Source organism: Squalius cephalus, assembly GCF_949319135.1.
Source record: "Squalius cephalus genome assembly, chromosome: 24".
NCBI classification, from domain to species: domain Eukaryota; kingdom Metazoa; phylum Chordata; class Actinopteri; order Cypriniformes; family Leuciscidae; genus Squalius; species Squalius cephalus.
The window spans coordinates 3,689,136-3,715,004 of NC_137145.1; the positions used below are offsets into that span (position 1 = coordinate 3,689,136).

Here is a 25,869-nt window from a genome sequence, read left to right on the forward strand (position 1 = left end):
CGCAATTTTCTCACCTCATGGGATCACAACACTAAGAGATAGTAAATCTTTTCCTGGATTTTTTTTGTGCGTTCCCGAGATTAGACCTTCCTTAACATAATGCCGAAAACCCGAAGTCTCCAGGTGGTCTGGTTGAGGAGTAGATAGAAGTGCAAGATTGGTGCGCACAGACGCACAGAACAGAAATCATGAGTTAACAATCGCAATTTGTCCGGTGGAAAATTGCCTAAAAAGGAAATTGTGACTTTCTATCTTACAGTTCTGACTTTTTGTCACAATTGCAAGTTCATTTCTCACATTTTGACTTTTTTTCTCGCAATTCTGAGGGGAAAAAAATCACAATTGCAAGATAAACTAATATAATATAATTAGGGCTGTCAAACGATCAATCGCGATTAATCGCATCCAAAATAAAAGTTTGTGTTTACATAATATAGGCTATGTGTGTGTGTGGAGTATAATTATTTTCTATATATAAATACACACACATGCATATATATTTAAGAAAAATGTGTTATTTATATATAAAATATTTATATATAATATAAATTATATATAATATAAATATATATACACAGTATATACATGCAAATATTTCTTAAATATATACATGCATGTGTGTGTATTTATATATAGAAAATAATTATACTCCATACACACATATATTATGTAACACAAACTTTTATTTTGGATGCGATTAATCACGATTAATCGTTTGACAGCCCTAAATATAATATAATATAATATAATATAATATAATATAATATAATATAATATAATATAATATAATATAATATAATATAATATAATATAATATAATGGATGCTCTGATCAGGATGTTTGATCTTTTGAGCTTTATAATAATTAAGCTCTTTGTTGAATGTCAGTGTTTTTTGTGTGTGTGTGTTTTTTTTCACATAAGTAAAACCACAGACGTTATTTACAGTAATGCTATGGATTGTGGTTTTAACTGAGAATCAAATAAATAAGCACAACAAATATTAATTTTACAATGAACATTTTAAAAACAGGGCTTTTGCAAAACACTCTCCATATTAGGATACTCCGGCTTAATAAAGAGCCTTCAAGCCTTAATGTCAAATTGAGCAATTACAACCCATAAGGTGCGTGTAATTAAACATTGTCCAAAATGTGACTGAGGACAAAAAGAAATAGAAACACTATTACTCATAAGTGAACAGAATTAGTAGTATGATACAAAAATGATCAGGAATTATTCAGCAGTCGTTGAGTATTTGTGTCCTTCCTTCCTACGTCCTACTTAAGGCAGAATTCTTCAAACTTTTTTTGCATTTTGGGAATAGTAAAAATGCATATTTGCAAAATGCATATAATTTTTGGCATATTTGGGAATCGCTCACCATCAATACCCAAATAATATAATATAATATAAAATAATATTTTTTTGTTGTTTTTCTTGTTTCCAACAGCAACACAAATAAGCAGAACAAAAAAAACATTGTTCCTCAAAGCGATAGTTCACCCAAAAATAAAAATGTTGTCATCATTTACTCACCCTTAAGTTGTTCCAAACCTGTATGAATTATTTCTTCTGCTGAAAACAAAAGAAGATCTTGATGAATGTCGGTAACCAAATAGTTGATGGGTCCCATTGACTTCCATATTTATTTTTTTCCCATACTCAAAGTTTAGGGCCCATCAACTGTTTGATTAACCATAATCTTCAAAATATCTTCTTTTGGTGATAATAAAGACATTCATACAGGATTGGAACAACTTGAGGGTGAGTAAACAACGACATTTTTCATTTTTCGGTGAACTATCCCTTTAAGATTCCTCAGCTGTTCTTCAGGGAAAGCTTTTCCTGTTAATTATTGCCAGGAGAAGGTGTGGTGGACCATAAACACATAATTTGCAAAAGTTATGCAGCTCAGTAACAGTTTGTGTTTTAGCAGCATTACACAAAGAAAGAATGCTGGAAATGTTCATTACTATTCATATTCATTTGAAGTCCAAGTAAGTCATTTTTAAACTACATTTCTTCAAATCTTCAATTGTGAAATATCTTGTTGCATTATTGTTTTGTTTTCACCTGTACAACACTATACATCCTTGTTTCAAAACAGGTATTGAGCACATTGGCATGGGTTCTTCCTCTATGATATTTTAGTTCCTCAATTTACTGAATAAAAAGTGCTTTCTGCGTATCGACTGAGAGTCATTATCTCTTTGGTTTCACATGGTTTTTTTATCAGATGATGTTTGGAAATGAATCACACAGACAGCACATGAAGAGATAACACTTGTTTGCACAGTAAACACAGCAAAAAACAACACTTTGTTTTTCCCAGCAAAAGATGCAGAGTTAGCAAGACGGCTGAATTCCTATCCTGATCATTTCCAAACATGTCAATAGGCCTATAGAAATTTAGGCCAGGAAAGACAGCACTGTAGTTTAAATAAAAAAAGGCTTTCCCATTACAAAAAAAAAAGGGAAACAACATATTCACCATCTGATTTGAATAGAAATTACATAATTGAAGAGGAACCAAAAACTATTTCTGAGTCACATGCATGGGTTATTCGAAATATCTTTGTTTAATAGTATTATTATTTCCAGTGTGCACTATTATTACTTTTTTACTTTCATTTTAGCAATTTATTCTATTTTTCTATTATGTTTACTAATATTTTGTTTTTGGATTTTATACCTGTCCATGATAAAGATCATGCAAATGATGTCACCTGGGAGACTGCGCACCATCAGCTTGACATTAGTCACCAGTTTCAGTCAGTGTCGTCATTACAATCTGCGAGAAGAGGAAATAAGTTTCTGATATATTAGGAGAACAGATCAAAGTTTTATCTCCCTCTTCAGGTAAAGTCTTCAAGTCTCTGCTGACGTCACACTCAGACTGGGATAGGCTGCGTCACGTGGTACAACTTTCCAAACCTGTGTGTGTTTCCCGAAAAAAAGTGTGGAGAAACAAAAAATCCTTTGATAGCGGAAAAGGTAAGACGAAACCATCATTAAAGTTCATTATTTAATCTTTACATATAAAACCCTTATGTATCGAAAAAATAAGCGACATTTCTGATCGTTGTTGTATTATTATAAACACATCTGTCTGTCAGTGCTGTTGTTGTCATGTCGTTTAGTTCCACCTTACTAAACGTTCTGCCTTGTATTTGAAACATGTCTTAAATAAAGCAGAGATCTTAGTTTCGAGAGTGGATATACTCACTATTTGGGATGATTAACAATCATTTAAACTTCGCTGACCTGTCGATCCCGCGGTGTTTTTCTTAAGCGCGCGACCGTTTCAGTTTAGAATGGAATGTATGAATAGATTGTAGAATTTTAAATGTTTAGGTAATTAGTTACATTGTTGAATCGCTGCCAGCAACGCACCAAAAACGATTACCATGTCCATGTACTATGGTATTTATATCATGCATATAATAATTACCATGGTCTAAAAAAACATGGTATGTCTCCAAAACACATGGCATTACCTTGGTACTTTTTAGTACTGTTTTTTGTTTTGTTACTATCATATGATGTACATTGATGCCATATGATGGCTTTTCATTAATGTGTTGATAGCTTTTAATAATATATAACTTTATTTTTTTATTTTTGTACACTTGTTATTTTCTTTCAGGCCTTTGAATTCACATTTATCCAATGAAGTTTTGCACACTGAACTCGAGGCCAATGTAAGTCTTGCTGAGTGACTGCGTGTGAAAGGTATTCTATGAAATGTGTTTTGTTTTTCCTCATTTGTAATACTTATTATACTTTTCTCTCATTAGGTAAACTATGCTTAAGGAAGAACGTAACATGGAGATTGTTATTTTCCTTATTTCACGCTGTTGACTCAGAGTTAGTAGTATATGATTACCCAATCAGACATCTAGTGCTTGAACAGGCATGTTCATTTCTCTCTGTGGTTATCTTGATTCTGTCTCTGTCGTGAATGTTTGGGTTGCAGTCGTATCCTCTGTGGGTTTAGAGTTAAGGTGGATGACGGGTTACTGTTACAGTCGTCGCTATGTTCAAGTTACAGAGTCAGACCGACTGACCTGGGGAGCACCGGTGTCCGAGAACACATATTCTACATAGATCAGTATAAAAACCTTTTACTAGACTCTCTGGAATACCTGGTCAATCACAGCAATATGTGATTAAATATTATTGTGTAATTACACTTCACATCCTGATTAGTGGTTGACCAATATGGATTTTTTTGATGGCCGATGCCAATTTCTTGGAGAGCATGTTGGTCAATATAGAGCCAATATATATGATATTACATTATTTTATTTAAATAACATGCATAACAATGGCTACAGTGAAATTTAGATTTATTTGACATATTTACCTATTTAGAAATAATAAAATTGTAACATGAATCAGTATAAAACAAATAATTTGAACAACTGAGAACTGACTATTCATTATAGTCAAATATTATATACATATACTCAATCTATCATTTAATTTAGCAAGTTCCCCTTTTCATCCCTTTAAGACATTGTTGCTCCTCAGGAATTTGTTTCTTGTACCTCTTCTTGATATCCTAAATGATGATTATTTGTTTTGATGGCCTTTTATCTGCTTTGGAGAAGGGTTTTGTTTTTTTCCCCCATAATATCTTCATTTTTTTATCTTTCTCTTGTGCTCTTTCACTTGTATTTCCTGCACCGCAAGTGCATTTATCCTTATATCATCAAGATTGTCAAAAACCAATATACAAGCATACAATTTTCCATACTTTGCTATATTTTCTGTAATATTTACATGCTCTACCACACAATACCCGCTCTATAATAGCGATTCTCAACTGGTTTTGGTTCAGGACCCAGATTTTTCATTGAACATTAACTGATGACCCAAACCTGTGCCAGAATTGATATGGAAGTTAGCAGAAATATATTTAATATAGTGCAATTCCTTTGACGTCAACAACGAAGGTTATGTGGATCAGGAAGTTCTTCCTATTTAAAAATTGATAAGTCTATTTTTTTGTTAGCCTAACTTTGCAAAATAGATGACAATAAAAAGCAGACACTCGACCAACTGTGGAGGAGGTTCAATTGAAAAAATCCAAATCTAAACTTGGATTTTGGGTCACAAACCACCAGTTGAGAACCACTACTCTACAGAAACAAATTTCTTATATCTTTTCTGAAGCCTGTTTACTTCATGTTGCTCTAGGGATAATTGCATTCTTCATTCGGCATTGTGCCTGAAACATGCCCCACTACAACGACGCTCCCACAGGCTCGCTTCCGAGTCTTCTCGGCTTGGATGATCACAGGACATCTGAGTCTTTACGGTCCGAACCTTTTCCACCACCTCCCCTACCGGACCAACCACCAATAGGCCCTGAGTTTGATCCCAGCGGAAGCGACAACGAGGACTCGGCCATCGACATCAAACCCGTCCACCGCTTCATCCCAGACTCATGGAAGAACTTCTTCAGGTCCAGCAGCAGAAGCAGCAAGTTGAAGTCAATGTTGGGTTCGAGCAGCAAGAACGCCACCACTGACGGCGTTCGCTGTTCTCCTCCGCAGTCTCCGTCAGTTCCCGGCTCTTACCGTGACCCGTACGGCGGATCCGGAGGCAGTTATAACTCGCGTAAAGAGCGAGAAGCAATGCTGTTGGGCAACCCTGTGGAATCCATTGACGGTCGTACGGTGCACACAGCTTTGACGTACAGTGAAAAAGTCGAGGAGTACAACCAGCGCTACGACTACATGAAGTCTTGGGCTGGACTTTTACGTATTCTTGGTTGCGTTGAGCTGCTTCTGGGGGCAGCCATTTTTGCATGCGTATGTGCTTACATTCATAAAGACAATGAGTGGTATAACATGTTCGGATACTCGCAACCTGGTGGAGCTTACGGAGGATCTTACGGAGGCTCTTATGGAAGCTCTTACGGAGGCGGTTACGGCAATGCCTACTACACTGGACCCAAGACGCCTTTCATACTAGTGGTGGCGGGATTGGCATGGATAGTGACCGTTATCATGCTAGTCTTGGGAATGACCATGTATTATCGGACTATCCTTTTAGACTCAAATTGGTGGCCGTTAACGGAGTTCTTCATAAACTTGGCTCTTGCGCTCCTGTTTTTGGCGGCTGGCTGCGTGTACGTGAATGACACCCTACGAGGTGGACTCTGCAGCTATCCGGTCTTCAATAATGGCATTAATGGTGCTTTCTGTCGCACGGAGGCTGGACAGACGGCGGCTATCATTTTCCTGTTCTTCATCATGATCGTGTACTTGATCGGAGCCATGGTGTGTCTGAAACTGTGGCGGCACGAGGCAGCTCGGCGACTACGGGAACGGCATGGGCAGGAGGTGAGATTTTCTTCAAACCATAAAGTGTTAGTTCACCCAGAAATGTAAATTCTGTCATTAATTCCTCACCCTGATGTCGTTCCAGACCCGCAAGACTTTCGTTCATCTTAGGAACACAAATGAAATCAAATGAAATTTTTGATGAAACCTGAGAGCTTTCTGTCCCTCCATTGACAGCTACTGACACTTCGACGCTTCTAAAAGTTCATAAAACGATTGTAAAACGAATCCATATGAAGAGAAACGATCGATTTATATGCTGAACAGATTGAATTTAGGCTTTTATTCACATATAGTGACCCTGGACCACAAAACCAGTCACATGGGTCACAATTTTGAAATTGAGATTTATACATCATCTGAAAGCTGAACAAATAAGCTTTCCATTGACGAATGGTTTGTTAGGATATGACTATATTTTGCCGGGATACAACTATTGAACATCTGGAATCTGAGGGTGCAAAAAAATCGAAACATTGAGAAAATCTCCTTTAAAGTTGTTCATTTATGTTGGTGATTGTGCAGCATTCACTCACAAAAATAAATGTTTTATATATTTACGGTGGGAAATTTACAAAATATATTCATTGAACTTGATCTTTACTGAATATCCTAATGATTTTTGGCATAAAAGAAAAATAGATCATTTTGACCCATACAATGTATTGTTGGCTATTGCCACAGATATACCCGTGCGACTCATGACTGGTTTTGTGATCCAGGGTCACATATAAGCATTCATCAACTCACACATCAGTTGTGGTAAACGGAAGCTCAACCATGTTCCCTTGAGGTTTGTTGTCCGTAATTCATATGAATTCGTTTTACAATCTCATTATGAACTTTTTGAAGAGTCAGTGGTAGTAGCATAGCAGTCAAACTCTCAGATTTCATCAGAAAGATCTTCATTTGTGTTCCAAAGATGAACGACATGAGGGTAATTAATGACAGAATTAATTTTTTTTTGTTATTTTTAAAGTTATTTTATGTATTTGTTCTTATTTCAGTGAATGATTTCTTCAGCTTGATTTGGTTTAGGCTTGTTAGGTTGCCGAATAACTTTGTGACCAAAGTAGAACCAGCACATTGGGTTTGAGTTTCTGTCCTAATTAGCAGAGGACATTTTGTACTATATACACTATATACTAAACCAGCACTATATACTAAACCAGTGTTATTTATTTTTGTATCGTTGAGGTAATAAATATATAAAATATACCTAGTGTATATAATAGCTCATGAAGTGTTATTGGCAGTGAATGAATAAAACAACAACTGAATCATCACCTCTACTACTTTTACAGATGCTGCCGAGAGATTCTCCTGATGCTGTGCATTTGGCAAGTATTTTGGCTCTATCCGTTCCCATGTTTACCCATGGTGCACTGCTTTCTGATATATAACTTGAACGCACAGTAGTCAGTTATGCTCTCTTTTTAGTGTCCTTGATTCGCAAGTATACATTTCTATTGCATATTTCTTGAAACGTCCCTCCAAAGGCAGTTATTCTCTATAACAGTGTGCACTGTTTCTTGAGTTTTCTTCCGGGAACGAACACGTCACAACATTCCTCTTAAATATTCCATACGCAGAATAAAGGGGCGGGGCCTGGTTGAGTTAGTTAGTAGTGTGTTGAAACTGGTGGTTATGTTAAAGGGGCGGGACATTTTCCAAACACGCTTGAAGCTCTTGACCAATCACAACACACTGATCCAGCCGACCAATCAGAGCACAGTGTGCTTTTCAGAAGGAGGGGCTTCATAGAGACAGGAACTAAACAGAGCGTTACTGACAGACTGGGAAGAGACGAACTGCAACAATGCAGAATATGGGGAAAATAATGTGTTTTTTGAACATTATAGCATGAAAACCTGTTCTAGTAGAGACCAAAAACAAAACAGAGACTTTGAAATAGGGCTAACCCTCTTTAACCACAGACCTTATTTCAGACATTTAACCAAAAACCAGTTAAAAAACCCATAGACCCATAAACCCATAGACTAAAATGATTGTTTCTGGGTTTTGGCCTACAAAAATACATCATCCCTGCTGCATTAATAGCCATAACCAAGGCGGATTGGGCTTTGTATATAATATACTGTAGTCACAGAATGTTGTTTGTAATATTGCATCATCTTCGCTGTAATAGGTTGTTGATGGATCAAGGGAGCCAATGTCTGTGTCAGCGCCGGTACAGCACACACACACTGCCGCCCCTGGTGTCTCCAAACCCAAAGTTGTGAAAGGGTATATTCCAGCTGGACACACTCCTAAACCTGTGATCATGCCAGACTACATCGCGTGAGTACCCGCTTCACAATCAGAGAGAAAACTCACACAAGTGTATTTTATGACCTTGATATGCTTTTGCTCTTTAATAAATCTCATCCTTGTGTTTTGTCTTTCCCTTCAGTAAATATCCAGCCATTCGAACCGACGAGCAGCGAGACCAATATAAAGCCGTGTTTAATGACCAATATTCTGAGTATAAAGAGCTCCATGCAGAGGTTCAAGTGGTACTGAAGAAGTTTGATGAAATGGACGTTATGATGCAGAATTTACCGCAAAACCCCACCAGCCACATGGTCAGTTGATATTCACTTTTATTACTGAACACTTTCTCTGACCTCTGTGACTGCTTATATAAAGGAATTTTTATTATAGAAACATAAACAAGGCGTCTAATCTGTAAAAATGATTTTTCAAAGTTGATTATTGATTATTGGAGTATGTTTTCCAAAGAAATACTATTTTAGTCTTTCTACTTGAAAATTTCACGCTTTAATTTAATTTACCGTTTCTTTGTAATTATTTATGAAATTTCTGAGTAAATCCTACTTTACACCAATTTTTTCCAGTGATTTTCATATGTAAAATCTAATTTTTATCCTTAGTTTTTGCTGTATGTTTCTTACATGTTCCCTGTTGGATGTTAGAACAGCATTTAATAGATGTTTTGATGCTTCAGCTTTAGAAATCATGTGAATTTGCCCTTTTCAAAGACAAAATTGATCAAATGTTTAGTCATAACTTAATAAATGCCACAGGAATGAATGTGTGCTCGCTTGGGTTGCACCTTTCAAGTAAAGGATTTTACAGCTTGCTTCCTAAATCTAGTTGTCTAATAAACCTGGTGTTGCACATTTAAAAAATTGTTTTGCTCTTTTGCAAATTGCTTTTGTTCTTCTTTTGTAAGTTGCTTTGGATAAAAGCTTCTGCTAAATGCATAAATGTAAATCATTTATTGCAGAAGCTCTATTCTAGTCTTCTTAAAAAAAAATCTCCCATTTTCTATCTTAGGAGCGTGACCGCATCAACAAAATCCTGCAGGAATATCAGAGAAAGAAGATGGTGAGTTATTGATGGATGATTTGAGTGATTTGAGAAAACGTACCCGCCGTAAATATATCTTAGTGGCTATTAAAACTGCATTGTGCATTATTTAATTAAAGCTTTATTAATTTAATTAATATTTGTAATATTTAATTATTATTTTTCCTTATGTCAAAGCTATTATTTGCCCTTTTTTTCTTCATTTAACTCTCTGGTTCTCTTCATTTGGCGCTCAAAAATGACTCATTTTTTCTTTTCTTTTTGTCTCAATGAAATGAATGTACTATATTTAAGTTAGATAATGTTTTTTATTAATATTTAGTTTTTTAGGGGATTTTAAATTATACATTTAAATTATATGTATGCACATGCAGTAGTTATAATCCATTTATTCACTTTTTTGAGCACAGACCTGAAAATTACATTTCCAGCTTAAACTTGTAAATCTTGAATTTGAAACTTAAATTTCAGACTTTAAATTAAAAAAATCTCTTTTTAAAGACGACACTGGGCAGATTATTGCTGAAGTAAAAAAAAAAGTTTTAAAAAGTCATAGAATGTTACGTTTATTGTTTATTACAAAAATACTATTTAAAATTTTTTAGATGAAATATGTATTTTCAAAAACATATTTTACTCTAAAACTGTGAGAAAATCAAAGCCATAAATAAATACAAAAGGTGTGTTCCAAATTTGAGGTTGATATCTTAAAAAATTTGCTTTCGGTGAGATTTTGTTTGGGCGCAGTACCAAAAGTTTCCACTAGATAAAATACGTTTCCCATTCATTTCCAATGCTCTCATTTTTGACCGTGAGGAGCACAAGTGTGAAATTTTTTCAGCACCATTTCACCTTTTCAAATCATTTCCATGATTTTTTTTTTTTGGCTGTGTGTTCACACTGCAAGTGCCAAAACCTTGACCAAGTTTCGTACCATTTGGTACCAAGTAAATGGGTTAATATTAATAGAAATATTAGTGGAAAAACAGCACAGGCACTGTCACTCGCAGCATCATACATAAGCTAGATGAGAAAACAATATGATTTTGATCATCATACTTTTGTTTTGCTGGCTTAATGCTAAAAATATTCAAAATTTTACATTCACGAGGGTCCGGTCGCTCTTCTTACAGTTCGATTTATTTTAAACCATGCACAAGTGTACACTTGACAAGAGAACATGGTGATTTGATTATACTTTCAGCTACTCTCAGCTCAGCTTAACACACATTACCATATTTAAATCCTTTACACAGACAGAATTCTCCTGCCTTTCCCCCTAAAACTGTATAAAAGGTCTGCAGATTGTGTGTGGGCCTGTACAGCCGGGTAGGTTTTGTCTAGATGTTGCCGGCTGATTTATAACATTGTGAAGAGCGAGTGGAGGAAGAAAGGAAGGAGGATGAGGAAGGGGTGGAGGCTGTTTTTCCCACAGGAGTTGCTCTATTGTGTCTTTTCAAGAGGAGGAAATAACTGTAGTCACCCAGACCACTCAGTGACTTCTCCATAAAGACATTTGAGCCATATTTTGAGTTATAAATAAGACGCGTAGCTCTGTTTTTGTGATTCTCCAACACCTCAGACGAGCTGCGTTAACAACTAGTTGTTCAGTTTGGTTGTAGAATAGAGTAAAACCAATTTTAATCGCTGTGTATAGTTCCCACTCTTCATCCGACTGGGATGGTGGTCTTATTTATGTCTCTTTTTGTCCCAAAGGATCCCTCATTTCTAGAGAAGAAGGAAAGATGTGAGTATCTGAAGAACAAACTCTCCCACATCAAGCAGAGGATTCACGAGTATGACAAGGTCATGGGCTGGAACGACGGTTACGGCTGAAACCACCCAAACCTGCTGTCATGGTCCTTCATTTTTCACGTTGTTTTCCACTGAACATGTGACCACTGCGTCTGCAGAGCCTCGCTGGTCTGGACGGACGTTTATATTACAAAAAAATAATGAAATGAGAGATGGATAACTTGCATGCTCTTAATGTACGCTCTTAAGCACTGACTGAAAATATTTTCTTTTTCACGTTCTATGTCATAATGCTGACTACAAGTGCATGATGTTTAAAGAAAAGTTTCATATTTTGTATGTGTGCAGAAATGCTGTTTTTATCCGTTAATTTGAATGATTTTATGCACTGTTCAATTATTTTTTTTGTGCTATTGTGTTGAAGTGTGTTTCGATCAGTACACCAACAGCCTGTCGCCCTGCCCTTACATTTTCTGTGTTGCAAATGTGTTAAATCTGTGATTTATACTGTAAAGCGTGAAAAGTCAAAGCATTTCATGCAAATTTGTTGTAATTGAGTTAATCTTTGAATAAAAAAGTCCAGCCGGGAGGATATTCAGACACAGCAGAGCAAATCCATGACCAAAAAAAATTACACGCATATTAAGAAATGCAATAGAAAGCTTGCATGTTGTGTAGCATTTTGATGTGTTAAACTCACTCTCTTCTAAGTATCCTCATTGTTCACTTCCTGTCTAGACAGATTATGTTTAGTATACACTTTCATTTCCCTCTATGGTGCAACATAACGTTTAAGAACACTTTCATAACTATTAAAAAAAAAAAAAAAAATCCATCAACAAATTAATTAAACCACAATTAAATTATAGGCCTATTGGAATAAAAAGTAGCCTACATATAATGCAAATTCAATAATAAATTGTGTGACATTTTACACTGTTTCTCTGAGGTGTACAGTAGCTTTTTGTGTTAGTAGATTAAATGTTTTTGATAATATCTGCAACAGTGGCCATATACATGTCCACCACACCTCTGTGAACTTGCGTGTTTCTTATCGCAGACTCATATTTTTTATCTGTAAGATGTATCCTGATACTAGACGATCCCTCTCATGGCTGTGTTTCAAAATCTAATATGCTGCCTATCTAGAGAGCATGTTTAGGTACCAAAGGCATTGAACATTCTTTTGAGGAATTATAAACTTCGTTTGCATATATAACATGAAGCTGTCTAGGTAGGCAGCTCACTAGGTTTTGACTCTCTGGGGGGGGAGTGGTTTAATCATTTTAAGGACAGGTTGTTTGTCTCACCTGAACAGTGACACACGGAACATCAGTGCGCGAGAACATAAACAGGTGAGAATGAAACTGCAATCTCTCTCTCTCTCTCTCTCTCTCTCTCTCTCTCTCTCTCTCTCTCTCTCTCTCTCTCTCTCTCTCTCTCTCTCTCTCTCTCTCTCGGTGTGTGTATGGGAGGGGTTTAATCATTTTAAGGAGGACAGGTTGTTTGCCTCACCTGAACAGTGTGACGAATAGTGTGAAACACACTGAACATCAGTGCGCGAGAACACAAACAGGTGAGAGTGAAACTGCAATAAATAGTTCATAATATAAGCTGTACACTAATCATAATCGTATCAACTTTTATAAGCCTATCTGCGTTAATTATAAGATCATGCCGACAGTCGTTAACATTTACTTCAGAAACAACTCAATCGCGTTTCCGCCTCATTTGTTAGTGAAGACGAAGAGTCTCAGAATCTGTCGTTCTCCATTTTTGTATTTCTATTAAAAATAGAATATAAAAAATAGAATGTGAATATTATATTTTTATACTGTGTTTGCGGAGTTTTACACACTAATGGTTGCTTTAATTGTTCTCCTTTCAGTCATAATGACGATTGAGGTTTAGTTGAAAATGTTAAAATGAGGTGTTTATAGTTTTATACTCAATGTACATGCATAAAAATTCATGTTTTTTCTTTATTTCTCTTTTCAGAATGTCTTCGAAGCCGAAAGGGAGTCCTCCGCCCTATGATTATAATACTGAGAATGGATAGTAAGTGTTGAGTTTCACCTCAGAGTTTCTCTGGATTAAGTTACATGGGTATATATATATATATATATATATATATATATATATATATATATATATATAATAAAAAAAAATCTATGACCTTTGTCTTTGGAAATATAAATAAACAAAGGCCTCAAAATGGATCGTTGTTCAAATTGGGAGTATGTGTTCCCATATTCCAGTGACCATATTGTTATCGAATAGCCTATCAACTTTTTCCCAAGTATCAGTCTGATTAAGCCAGTGTTGTAACTATTTTCAAAAGTCCTTAAGTACTGGGAATGCCTGTAGGCCTAAATATTTTTTTTTGCCATTGCTGGTAACTAAAATGATATGATAGTCCATATAGTATATATCTAATGTCTTTGTTTTTAAGCAATTTATCATTTACACTAGAACTTTTGAAATGAAATTGTTGTCGTTTGAAACGGATATCTATCTACCTATCTATCGTTCTATCTATCGTTCTATCCATCTATCGTTTTATATTGTTTTTTTGTTCTATCTATCAATCTTTCTATTGTTCTATCTTTCTATTGTTGTTTTGTTCTATCTATTTTTCTATCGTTCTATCTATCGCTCTATCATTCTATCTATCACTCTATTGTTCTATCTATCGTTCTATCTATCTATTGTTCTATCTATCATTCTATCTATCGTTCTGTCGTTCTATATCATTTTTTGTTCTATCTATCATTCTACTTTTTCTATATATTGTTCTATCTATCATTCTATCTTTCTATTGTTCAATCTTTCTATTGTTGTTTCATTCTATCTATTTTTCTATCGTTCTATCTAACATTCTATCGTTCTATCTAACATTCTATCTATTTTCCATCTAGATTATTCACTCTAAAAACCAATGGTTGGGATTTTCCATAGTTGACCCAAATATGGGTTGAAAAACAGCCCAACATTTAAGAGTGTCGGACTGTTGGTCATAACATAAAAATATTGGTCAAAATGTATTGTGTCCCTAAACAGAATGTGTGTTTTCCACATGTTCCCTGCAGTAATATTGCCCCGCAGTCTCAGCCTGCGTACTCGTACTACCCTGACGATGAGTTCCAGCACTTCTACCGCTGGACGTCTCCGCCGGGCATCATAAAGATCATGTGTGTGCTGTCGGTCGTCCTCTGCGTGGGCATCTTCGTGTGCGTGGCCTCCACTCTGGCCTGGGACACGGATGGTGGAGCGGCGGGATTCGGAGGTATCGGAGGAGGTTATGGAGGAGGTATTGGAGGAGGTTATGGAGGCTCTTATGGTGGCTCCTATGGCGGCGGCTCCTATGGCGGCTCCGGTGGCTATGGGGGAGGCTACGGTTATGGGATCCTTGGATCTCAGAATGACCCCAGGCAAGGGAAGGGTTTCATGATCGCTATGGCGATCATCACCTTCATCGTTCTGCTCGTCATCTTCATCATGATCATCTCGCATCAGAAAGTGTCCCAGGGTAGGAAGTTTTACCTGGCCGTCATCATCGTCAGTGCCATCATGGCCTTTCTCATGTTGGTCGCCTCCATCGTCTACCTGGTGACGATTTACCCAATGGCACAGTCTTCCGGATCTTATCAGTTCAATCAAGTGTACGCCATGTGTGCCGCTTACCAGCAGCCTCAGATGTCGGGTGCGTTCGTGAATCAATATCTGTATCACTACTGCGTCGTGGATCCTCAGGAGGTGAGCGCAACGTTGCACCATTTTCACTCAGAAATGAAAGTACTAGTAAATTAGTAACAGTTAAATGATGGACATATTTAATCAAAGTAGTGTCCTCTTTCTCTCTCTCATCCAGGCAATCGCTCTTGTTTTGGGCATTATTGTCACCGTGGCCCTCATTATCATCATGGTTTTTGCCATTAAAACCCGTCAAAGGATCAATTATCATGGGAAGGACAACATCCTATGGCGCCATGTGAAAGAAATCCAAGACCAAAACTCACAGCCGGATGTGGAGGGTTGGGTGAGTACGACATTCGTTGTTCAGGAGAATCAATGCAGTTGCGTTTCATTAAAGGGAAGGCTCACCTGAAAATGAAAAAATGTCGTTATTTACATAAAATGGTGGAAACCATGAAGATGGAGACCATTGACTTCCGTAGTATTTTTCTTACTACACTGTGGGAGTCATTGGTGTCCGTCAACTGTTTGGTTACCCAAATATCTTCTTTTGTCTTGAGGGTGAATAAATGATGATTTGGGTGAACTATCCCTTTAAAGTATCATCTGGTCTCAAATGTTTCTCCTTGGGTGAAAAAAATGTCAATAGTTGTCATAGAGTATAGAGATATTAAAAGAATGTGGATCGCAGATCAGATCGTTTGATGAGGAATGTTCGTGTTCATTTTGAGGTTTGATTGCGGACATTTGTATCTTGGCAAATGAGAGCGGAGTCTGAGACATCGTTGAGATCTCTTGTGAATCTCTAGAGGTTATTACTGGGCTCTGCTATTCAAGAGGGAAAAACCAGGGAAATATCAGGGAAATTGGGATCTCCAGCCCTGGAAAAGTCACGAAATTCGTTACAGATACAAAATGAATCAATTATATAAATAAAAATGATACAATTATTTTTAGTCTTAACAAATAATAGCCCTGGAAGTGTCATGGATATTCTTCTAATTTAAAATAAATATATAAATAAAAATAAATTACAAACACAAAATAAATCATTTAAATGAATTAAAATTAAATTATAAATACAATTTTTTTAATTGCTTTTCATTTCAAAACATGTTTCAAAATCTGTATCTAGTTATTGCAAACAAATACACTGTAAAAATGAGTTTTCAAAGTTGTAAAGCAAGATTATTGCAGTACGTTTTACAAGAAAATACAATTTCAGTCTTTCTATAGAATTTAATGTTCAATTCAATGCGTTACTTTCCGTTTCTTTGTAAGCATTTGAAATTTACTAGCAATTTCTAAAATAAAATTAAGTTTCAGTATTTAAGTATTTTTTTCAGTGTGGAAGATTGATGTAATTTTATATGTCCGTAATGCAGAAACCCTGAAGATCTGAGAAAGTGAGCTCTCCATTAATTCCTATGAGATGCAGTGCAAATGTTGGAGGTTGTGTGTGATGTTCAGTGTTGTAAGGATCACTCCGCTACAAGCCTTTGTCCTACAACTCCTAGTTGTCTATTGTGACTTTAAAGACTATAATTTGGTCTTTTCCATACAGAAGGTCTATTCTATTCAAGATGGAGGACATATCAATGTAAATTCTACACCTGGGCTCATTTCTGTTGCCAAACAAAGAGTTCTTTAACTTCCTCCAGTCTCCTCGTAGCACAAACCTGTTTATCTGTGGTAGTCTAGAAATGTCAGTCTGGTTTTGAATATAGGTGGCCTCTTTTAATGTGCTGTAGGTGGAAAGACCTGTTTTTGAGTGTGTGTGTGTGTTGGGGGAGGGCAGCGCTCGACGTTGGTTTCTGGGTGTGGTTTGTTGTGACAGTTTCACTCACATATATGTGCTAGATATCTTAACGCTGCTAAAGAGACGTCCTTTTCTTTATCTTTTCTTTATTGCCTTTCTGTCCTTTGATTTTTGGGCCATTTTTGCAAATATTCAGTGGATAAATATTAAAATTGTGTGTGTGCATATAGATGTATAAATGTGATGTTTTACGATTGGTTTTTATTAAAAGGTGAATGTTGAATCTTAATTTAACATCAAAAGGGTTCGGCTTTATGTTAGGAGTTTATATTGAATAACTCAGGACAGGATCATTTGCTCGGGGCGGGCTGGACTGGTTCAACCAGAAACTCAAACCTATGTGGCGCAAAAGACATGCTCTCTTTCTCTTAGGAATTGCTGTTGTTCACATTAAATCGGGCTGTGATTCTAGGAGAAATGACTGCAGAAGTCTTGTACAAATGCTCTGGATGTATTTGTTGAATCCCTCAGGATAGACGTGTTGAAGCGCGTCTGCCGTTTGCACCTTGCAACAAAGAATCCGTTTGACAGAATCTCACAAAAACTGTCCAGAAATGTGAACTCCTAATGACACAAGCACATCCCCTGATGACTTATCACTGCAATGGGCGGAAAATAGTGCAATTTGTATTGTGTAATAGCAATTACACCTATCATGATAATATTTGTGGGTGTGGGTGTGGGTGTATATGTATGTTTATGTATGGGTATATAAAATACACACAGTGATGTCCAGCCTATTAAAATTGACATCTTCACCCTTTATCCAAATATTATTAAAAATATTGTGCTTGAAGTTATTTGTTTTATTTGTGATAATAATAACGCAATAAAACATCCCAAATTGTGCAGACATAATATTTGGCCTGAGGCTGTCATACAAGGTATTATGAACGCATGCAAAAACAAGAGAGAGCCAACGAAATATTATCTGATTATGTTGTAGTCAATGTATGCTTTTTCCTTTGAGCTTTTTGTTTTCCTATGCATTTTTTTTTTCATAGTAAAATAAAACCTGTAGCTTTTTTTTTATCAAATAATTTTGTCAGATAAATACCTGAACCAAGTTTAGTGTTTTTATCTTCCCTCATATTTAAAAAAATATTATATTTTAAAATATTATATCCCCTCATATTTTGGTGGTTTCATTGAACTTGTAGTGTCATTAAAAACAAATATCTACTATTTATACTATTTATAAACACTAATATACATTATCAGTCTTTCTATCTATCTATCTATCTGTCTATCTGACTGTCTGTCTGTCTGTCTGTCTATTAGTATTATTTATTTTTTTGCTTTATCATTTTTATTTAATTTAGCATTTATATTCATTTTATTTTCACATTATAATAATGAGAATTTGGGGGGTGGGGGAAATTGTTCTTAATTGTCATGATTGTTAATAATGTTGCAATTCAAGCAAATCTCAAAGTCTCTCTCTCTCTCTCTCTCTCTCTCTCTCTCTCAGGTAAATGACGTGAACGGAGTCCCGGATCCGCTGCTGGCTGATTATCCCGTGAAGTACGGAGGGTCTAGGAATGATCTAGATGACGACAGTTATGACAAACCTCCCCCCAGTGATAGTCCTGTGTGAGTATATATCTCTGCATGAGGCTTTGAACACGGCGTCTGATTCCTATCGGTCTCTGAAATCCAATTTTAGGACACGATGTTTTGATGGCGTTGATCTGTTTGTTCAGATAGTGTATCTACATTACCATTCAAATGTTTGAAAAGTCTCTTCTGCTCATCAAAGCTGCATTTATTTGATCAAAAATACAGTAAAAAACGTAATATTGTTGAATATTTTAAAATAATTTTTAGAATATTTTAAAGTTACTGTTTTATATGTGACTGTTAAAGTGTAATTTATTCCTGTGATCAAAGCTGAATTTTCAGTATCATTACTCATTAGTCTTCAGTGTCACATGATCCTTCAGAAATCACTCTAATATGAGGATTTGATGCTCAAGAAACATTTCTGATTATTATCAATGTTGAAAACTGTTGTGCTGCTTCATATTTTTGTGGAAACCATGATGCATTTTTTCAGGATTCTTTGATGAATAGAAAGTACAAAAGAACAGCATTTATCTGAAATGGAAATATTTTTCCATAACATTATACAGGTCTTTACTGTCACTTTTGATCAATATCATTGCTCAAGAGTATTGTGACAAGTATTCATTGCTTTTGAGAAACCAAACTTTTGAATGGTAGTGTATTCTGGAAAACATAATTTATTATTATTATTTAGAACTAATTACATAATAATTTTAATAATATTTATTATTATTAAAATTAGCATAAAGACAGTACAGGAAATAGGAATTTGGTATATATACAGTACCAGTCAAAAGTTTGGAAACATTACTATTTTTAATGTTTTTGAAAGAAGTCTCTTATGCTCATCAAGCCTGCAGTAAAAAAAAAAAAAAAACCCAGAAATATTATTACAATTTAAAATAATGGTTCTCTTTTTTAATATATTTTAAAATGTAATTTATTTTTGTGATGCAAAGCTGAATTTTCATCAGCAAGTACTCCAGTCTTTGGTGTCTTATGATCCTTCAGAAATCATTCTAATATGATGATTTGATACTCAGTTATTATCAATGATGGAAACAGTTGTGCTGTTTAATATATTTTTTTGGAATACTTTTTTCAGGATTCATTGATGAGTAAAACGTTAACAGCATTTATTCATAAAAACAGCATTTATTCAAAATAAAAACATTTCTAACAATATAAATCGTTACCATCACCTTTTATCAATTTAACGCATCCTTGTTGAATTAAAGTACTAATTTCTTAAAAAAAAAATAGTTATTGTTCCCAAACTTTTGAACGGTAGTGTATATTGTTACAAAAGATTTCTATTCTAAATAAATACAGTTCTTTTAAACTTTTTATTCATCAAATAATCCTGAAAAAAGTATCTCAGGTTATAAAAAAAATATTAAGCAGCACAACTGTTTCCAACATTGATCATAAATCAGCATATTAGAATGATTTCTGAAGGATCATAATACACCAAAGACTGGAGTACTTGCTGATGAAAATTCAGCTTTGCATCACAAAAATAAATTACATTTTAAAGTATATTAAAAAAGAGAACCATTATTTTAAATTGTAATAATATTTCATAATATTACTAGTTTTTTTTTTTTTTTTTAACTGCAGGCTTGATGAGCATAAGAGACTTTTCAAAAACATTAAAATAGTAATGTTTCCAAACTTTTGACTGGTATATATATATATATATATACCAAATTCCTATTTCCTGTACTGTCTTTATGCTCAGCCACTTCACACTTTAAACGTCCTGAAGACATGACGGGGTGAGGGTTTAATCCGTGTTTATCGAGCGTGATGATCTGAAAATAAGCGGACGATTAAAAAGAACATCTGAACATCAGTTCACAAATAAATCTGTTGTGTTTGATCATTGTACAGTAAGGCACTTGTTTAAACTGAACTGAGATGAATTAAATGAACAGCTACAGTACAGGTTGTGCAGGTGCGCTAAATAAAGATTTGTCAGACGTTGCGCAATACAAGGGAAGTTTTCTCGTTCTTTCACTTCACTTCCTCGTTTCAGTGTTCCTCTCGGGTTTGAGTCACTTCTGGAAATGCGTTTTGGAGACGAATGATCGCAGTCAGCATGACAGACTCTCTATACTTAATCTCATGAAGTGCTATCCCGATACTAGATACAGTGACGAGACTGTGGAGGAATGAAAGCAATGCATTGTGGTTATGACGGAGCAAATGGCTCGTGTCTTTGTTTGCATGTTTTATTGGTTAAGCAAGGCAAGTTTATTTATATAGCACATATTTTAGTTCCTTTCTGTGTAAAGCACTTTGAATTACCATAATCACAAAACAAAATAAAAGGAAAATTAAACCGGTTATAAAAGGAATTAAGAGGTATATCCTAAAGATGATGGTTATAAAAGGAATTTAAAGAGTAAAAAGATGATGCATAGAGAAACTTCTAAGCGTCTTTATCATTAGCTCATAGCTGCTCGTGTGTGTGTGTGTGTAGGGAGATTCAGCATGAACTGCCGGTCCGTAGTTCAGTCCCGATGAGCAGCGGGTCGGAGATGAGCAGTTCTGTGGGACGGCCTAAGAAACCTCGCGCTAGACGCCCTCGCACCGCTGACGCGCGGGAGCGGGACACAGACTACGCCTCTTCTGGAGACGAGCTGGACGACGAGGACTTCTTCAGGTGCGTTCACTGCTGGCATCATGCGCTTTCAGTTATCATGTAAAATGCGCTCTGAACTGGTTTTGTTTTTGCAGTGAGTTCCCTCTCATTATGAATAATCAAGAGAGAGAAGATTACAAACACACGTTTGATAAAGACCATCAGGAGTACAAGGACCTGCAGGCAGAGCTGGACCAGATCAACAAGCGTCTGGCTGACGTGGACCGAGAGCTGGACGACCTGCAGGAGGGCAGTCCTCAGTTCCTGGTACAGAACTCTTCATTACTGATAATCAGTCAATACTACATTATAATTAGGATCACTATTATTAAAATTAGCATAAACACAGTACAAGAAACAGGATTATGATATGGACATTTAAATGTCAATTTAAATTATACATTTAATTTAAAATAAAAAGTCTTCATGGTATGAAACGTCTTCTAGATTCAATGTTGATAATTTCTAAGAATTAATAAGTACTATTTTAATATAAAATAGTATCTAAAATACTATTTTATATTACTATATAATATAATTACTCTAATTATTAGAGTATACTAATACTCTATATTATTACTAATTGTATGTGTATGTGTGTATATATATATATACGCACGCACGCATATATATATATATATATATATATATATATATATATATATATATATATATATATATATATATATATATATATATATATATATATATATATATATATATATATATATATATATATATATATATATATATATATACACATATACATGCATGCATATATATATATATATATATATATATATACATGCATACATGCATGCATGCATGCATACATACATACATACATACATACATACGCATGCATACATATGCATGCATACATACATACACACATATATACACACACACATATATACACACACATTAAAAAATATATACATATAAAAAAATATATATCAAACACACATACACAGAGTAATTATATAGTAATAATATAAAATAGTTTTTATATAATTTTATATTTTAATATAATTTAAATAATTATTTATTGTACTGTCATTGTGCTCATTTTAAAGATTATGTTCTGTAAAATTAATATTATATTTTGTATAATAAAATTAGTATTTAATACTAGTATTATAAAATTATTTCAATAAGTAATATTTTGTAGTCATTTTGCTTATTTCAATATGATTATGATGTCACTTTAATATTATAATTATATATTTATAACTAATTTATTACATCTTTTGAAAATAAGTATTATAAAACTTTCAATATTAATAAAATTAGTATTTATTGTACTGTCATTATGCTAAATTTAATATGATTGTGTAAATATACTACTGTAAATTAAAATAGCCTACAATACAAAAATAAGATTGACTTTTTTTTTCTAAATTGGTTTATTATTATTATTATTATTTAATTTTTGTTGGCAAAAAGACTCTGAATATGAGCATGAGTTGTTTGCCTTAAGTTGAATGTTGGGGTCAGCTACACTGTATTATGTGTAAATAATGAACGTTAACATGGGAAGATGTTTTGAGCCACTGCTCTTGTTGCTGACTCCTGTCGTTCTCTTGAAACAGGACGCCATGGACGAGTACAACGCGCTCAAGGACAAAAAGAGGGTAAGAATGAGATGAATCCTGGTTTTCTCACAGAAACCGGCATCAGTGAAGGATGTTCTCTGACATTTCCCACATTTCCCACTGTCTCTGCAGAGCGGAGAGTACCAGGTGAAGAAGAAGAGGTGCAAGCACCTGAAGGCCAAACTGAGCCACATCAAAAAGATGGTCAGTGATTATGACCGCAGATGCTGAAGATGCGGACCGTGGCTTTAGAGAGGTGTGTGTGTGTGTGTGTGTGTCTCCAGACGTGTGGCTCATTGCCATTCATGAGCTGGGCTGTGTTGCTTTCTGGACATCTGATTGACAATGCATGTAAATATTAAAGGCATTCTGAGGCATTCTCAATGCAACATTTTCCCAGAATCCTTCATGAACGAGTTGTAATATCAGGTTTAACTATTGTCCAAATCCTCATTTGTTTGTTGTAGTTTCTTTGTTCCAAATGTCTGATTAGCTGTTACAGATTTAACATGAACTTCTTGTTGTTTCAGTACAACTGTGTTTGTTTTAGTGTTTTTTAATAATAGTTATTCAGAGGTAAATGTGCCAAATCATTTTCCAGGTGGGTAGTCTGAAGTCTTGATGAACGTTTTTGTTGGTACTTAATCAAGCTGTGATAAGTTAGGTAAGGTTACAGATAAACATGTAACAATTAAGTCTTTGAAGCTGTATTTATGCCATTTTTAAGAACTTTTTACTGGTATGTAAATATGTCATTTAAATGTTAAACCCTTTGATTTTTCCTTTGACTTTAAATAAAATCATTTGTATTGATAATAAATGTGACTGTATACATTAACCAGAAGACCAAGTGTTTGTGGTTTTTGAAAGGATGTCAATAAATCCACAAAATGTTGTTAAAACCAGTTTCTTTAATTTTAGACTACTAAACAAAGTCTTGACTTTGTCACAATTATGTTCATGTTTCATTTAGTAATGAAACTTTTGATATGAAACGTCTAGGATTTCAAATTCAAACGATAAATAGGCCTGCCATTTTGGCGCTCTTTAACGTGGCATGACGAATCACTGTTCAAATCTCTTCTTTACCATTTAAAGCACGAAATAAACATGGATGAATAAAAGAAGGCATGTTGAAAGATACAATACAACTTATTGAAATCCGTATCGTGTCATGTAGTCGCTCAACCAGTTTCAACGGCAATTAAAATTGCTTGTAAACAATATCCAGAAAAACGTTTGGTGAATTTAGTGGGGTAAACGTCATAGTTTGCAGCATAAGAAACAAATGGAATAAAGACATTTTTGGGGAAAAAATAGATATTTTATTCCTATGTTATGCTATGTTCTCTGCAGGACACCAGTTGATTAAGAAAATTAAAAAAAAAAAATTATTTTATTTTTTTCATTCAGCAATCAATTTTTAGGCTTCAAGCTTTTTTAACCAAACTTCAAATATGATTCTCAAATATGCTATGAAAGATATAACAGAATGATTTGATATATCATTTTACTTTATGAAATGTAAACATGGCCATAAATGCCATTCCCATTCTGTGCAATGCATATATACACTGTTTCTAATTTTCATATTAATGTGTTCTTGGGGCAACAACGTAATGAAAAAGACGTGTAATAATGGGAGTAATCATTGGGAATATTTTCATAGGAATATCTCATATTTCATAGGAATATTGATCTATAATTTCTTTCCCTGTTCACTTGTGTGTCCCAAATGCCTGATAAACATGATGTAAGTCCTTGTGTCCTCTACATGTATGAAATCAATGCCCTGTTTTGAATCAAACTACATAACATTTTCCTGAGATTTATTTGAAAATGAGTCACAAAAATATGATTATATTTCGATTAGAGTGCTAAATTTGATTGTCAGTCATTTTAAAAGACCAAGGAGAAGTTGTTTTCATGGTGAAACTTCCAGAAAAGCCCTGAATGTGCTCTTTACAGGACATCCAGACTTAAACTGACATGAATGCTGTCAGAGAAATTCACTCAAATATAATGTCCACTATAGAGTACAAAAGTTTATTCCTGGGTCTCAGGAGGACGCCACGTAACGTAACATTTACCTCAGAAAAGCCATTCAGCGTCCAGATCTCGCTGGTCAACTTGAAAAAATAACTATAGAGGAGCATTCTGCTAAATATAAGCCCAAGCCCTGTTCTTCAATATTAAATGTGTTTGAGTAAATCTGTCCTGAAAACCAGTGTTTATTCCAGGAGTTAAAACATTTATGATAAAAAAACCCAAATTGGATTTGAAGCAAAAATTATTTCAATAAAAAGTTATCATAAAAACTGCCTTGTGTTCAATTTAAATATTTGTATAGAAATCAGTTTATTTGAACCTTTAATATTATGGTAATGTACCAACTGACGTGTTCACTATTTTACATTAGTTGAGAGATTTTTTTTCTTGAGAATAATTGACATGTGTTGTACCTGATGCATACCCAAATTAATCGATATTGAATAGAATTGAAATTTAATTGCAAGCTTGTGAATCTAAATTGTGAAATTTGTGTCAATGCCCAGCCCTAATAAATTCTGCCATTTAAATGGTTATTTACGACTCGGTTTTAATTTGAGTGTTGATTATTAAATTATACTTTATTTATAGTTTAATTTTATTTGGATAAATGAAAACTTTCATTTCAGTTTTGGTGTTTCTGTAAAAAAAATAAAAAAAAAATAAATAAAAATAATCAGTGCATCACTACTTAAAGCTAGCCTGGAAATCCAGACCTAAATCTAAAAGATTAATGGTCTGGCGTCGACTAATGAAAATCGGCCAGCTCGAGGGGCGGCACCAAGCATGCATTTGAAAATCTCACTGCACGCAATTGGATAACACTACGACCAATCACAACAAGCCCCATATGCTTCGCTACCAGCGGAGCTAACTGGTAGATTAGACTCTTGCCGTATCCGGTCGGCAAAACAGCAAAAACACCCTTCTTGCAAAGGAACGATTCGAGCGGTGTCTTCTGTTCCTCTTTTAGATAAAAAGCCAAGTCTAACTCGTTCATTGTAGCGGCCAAAGCCGTTTCAAACAACTGGTGTTCTTCCATAGCCATCTTGCAA

At 34.8% G+C, this 25,869-nt stretch overlaps 3 protein-coding genes across 8 annotated transcripts in view; 2 read left to right on the top strand and 1 right to left on the bottom strand.

The window, feature by feature from the left end:
* Nucleotides 1-1,858: 1,858 nt before the first annotated feature.
* marveld2a (MARVEL domain containing 2a) lies at nucleotides 1,859-11,929 on the top strand. Of its 4 annotated transcripts, none has more exons than XM_079861517.1 (10): nucleotides 1,866-1,998; nucleotides 2,861-2,995; nucleotides 3,648-3,702; nucleotides 3,799-3,914; nucleotides 5,204-6,354; nucleotides 7,659-7,694; nucleotides 8,504-8,655; nucleotides 8,768-8,939; nucleotides 9,655-9,705; nucleotides 11,404-11,929. In XM_079861517.1, the coding sequence occupies exons 5-10, from the start codon at nucleotides 5,242-5,244 to the stop codon at nucleotides 11,521-11,523; spliced, it is 1,644 nt and encodes a 547-aa protein (XP_079717643.1). In that variant the 5' UTR covers nucleotides 1,866-1,998; nucleotides 2,861-2,995; nucleotides 3,648-3,702; nucleotides 3,799-3,914; nucleotides 5,204-5,241; the 3' UTR covers nucleotides 11,524-11,929. The 4 variants fall into 4 exon arrangements, with proteins under 4 accessions (XP_079717641.1, XP_079717642.1, XP_079717643.1 ...); XM_079861518.1 differs by having other exon boundaries at nucleotides 3,799-3,868; XM_079861515.1 differs by lacking the exon at nucleotides 3,799-3,914 and having other exon boundaries at nucleotides 1,859-1,998; nucleotides 3,648-3,733.
* Nucleotides 11,930-12,718: 789 nt separating this feature from the next.
* Nucleotides 12,719-24,574, top strand: oclna (occludin a). 2 transcript variants are annotated; one of them, XM_079861521.1, is made up of 9 exons: nucleotides 12,719-12,797; nucleotides 13,441-13,500; nucleotides 14,532-15,198; nucleotides 15,314-15,481; nucleotides 18,429-18,550; nucleotides 21,009-21,191; nucleotides 21,266-21,437; nucleotides 22,763-22,804; nucleotides 22,898-24,129. In XM_079861521.1, exons 2-9 carry the CDS (start codon nucleotides 13,442-13,444, stop codon nucleotides 22,994-22,996), a joined length of 1,512 nt encoding a protein of 503 aa, XP_079717647.1. In that variant the 5' UTR covers nucleotides 12,719-12,797; nucleotide 13,441; the 3' UTR covers nucleotides 22,997-24,129. The 2 variants fall into 2 exon arrangements, with proteins under 2 accessions (XP_079717647.1, XP_079717646.1); XM_079861520.1 differs by having other exon boundaries at nucleotides 12,765-13,018; nucleotides 22,898-24,574.
* erap1a (endoplasmic reticulum aminopeptidase 1a) overlaps nucleotides 15,487-25,869 on the bottom strand; it is a 28,317-nt gene continuing 17,934 nt past the window's right edge. Inside the window, exon 19 of one of the 2 annotated variants that reach the window (XM_079861519.1) lies at nucleotides 15,487-15,546. The gene's annotated coding sequence lies outside the window, so the exon portion shown is untranslated. Of the gene's footprint in view, nucleotides 15,547-25,372; nucleotides 25,505-25,869 lie in introns of those variants that run through there. The other variant, XR_013820034.1, reaches the window with a different exon arrangement.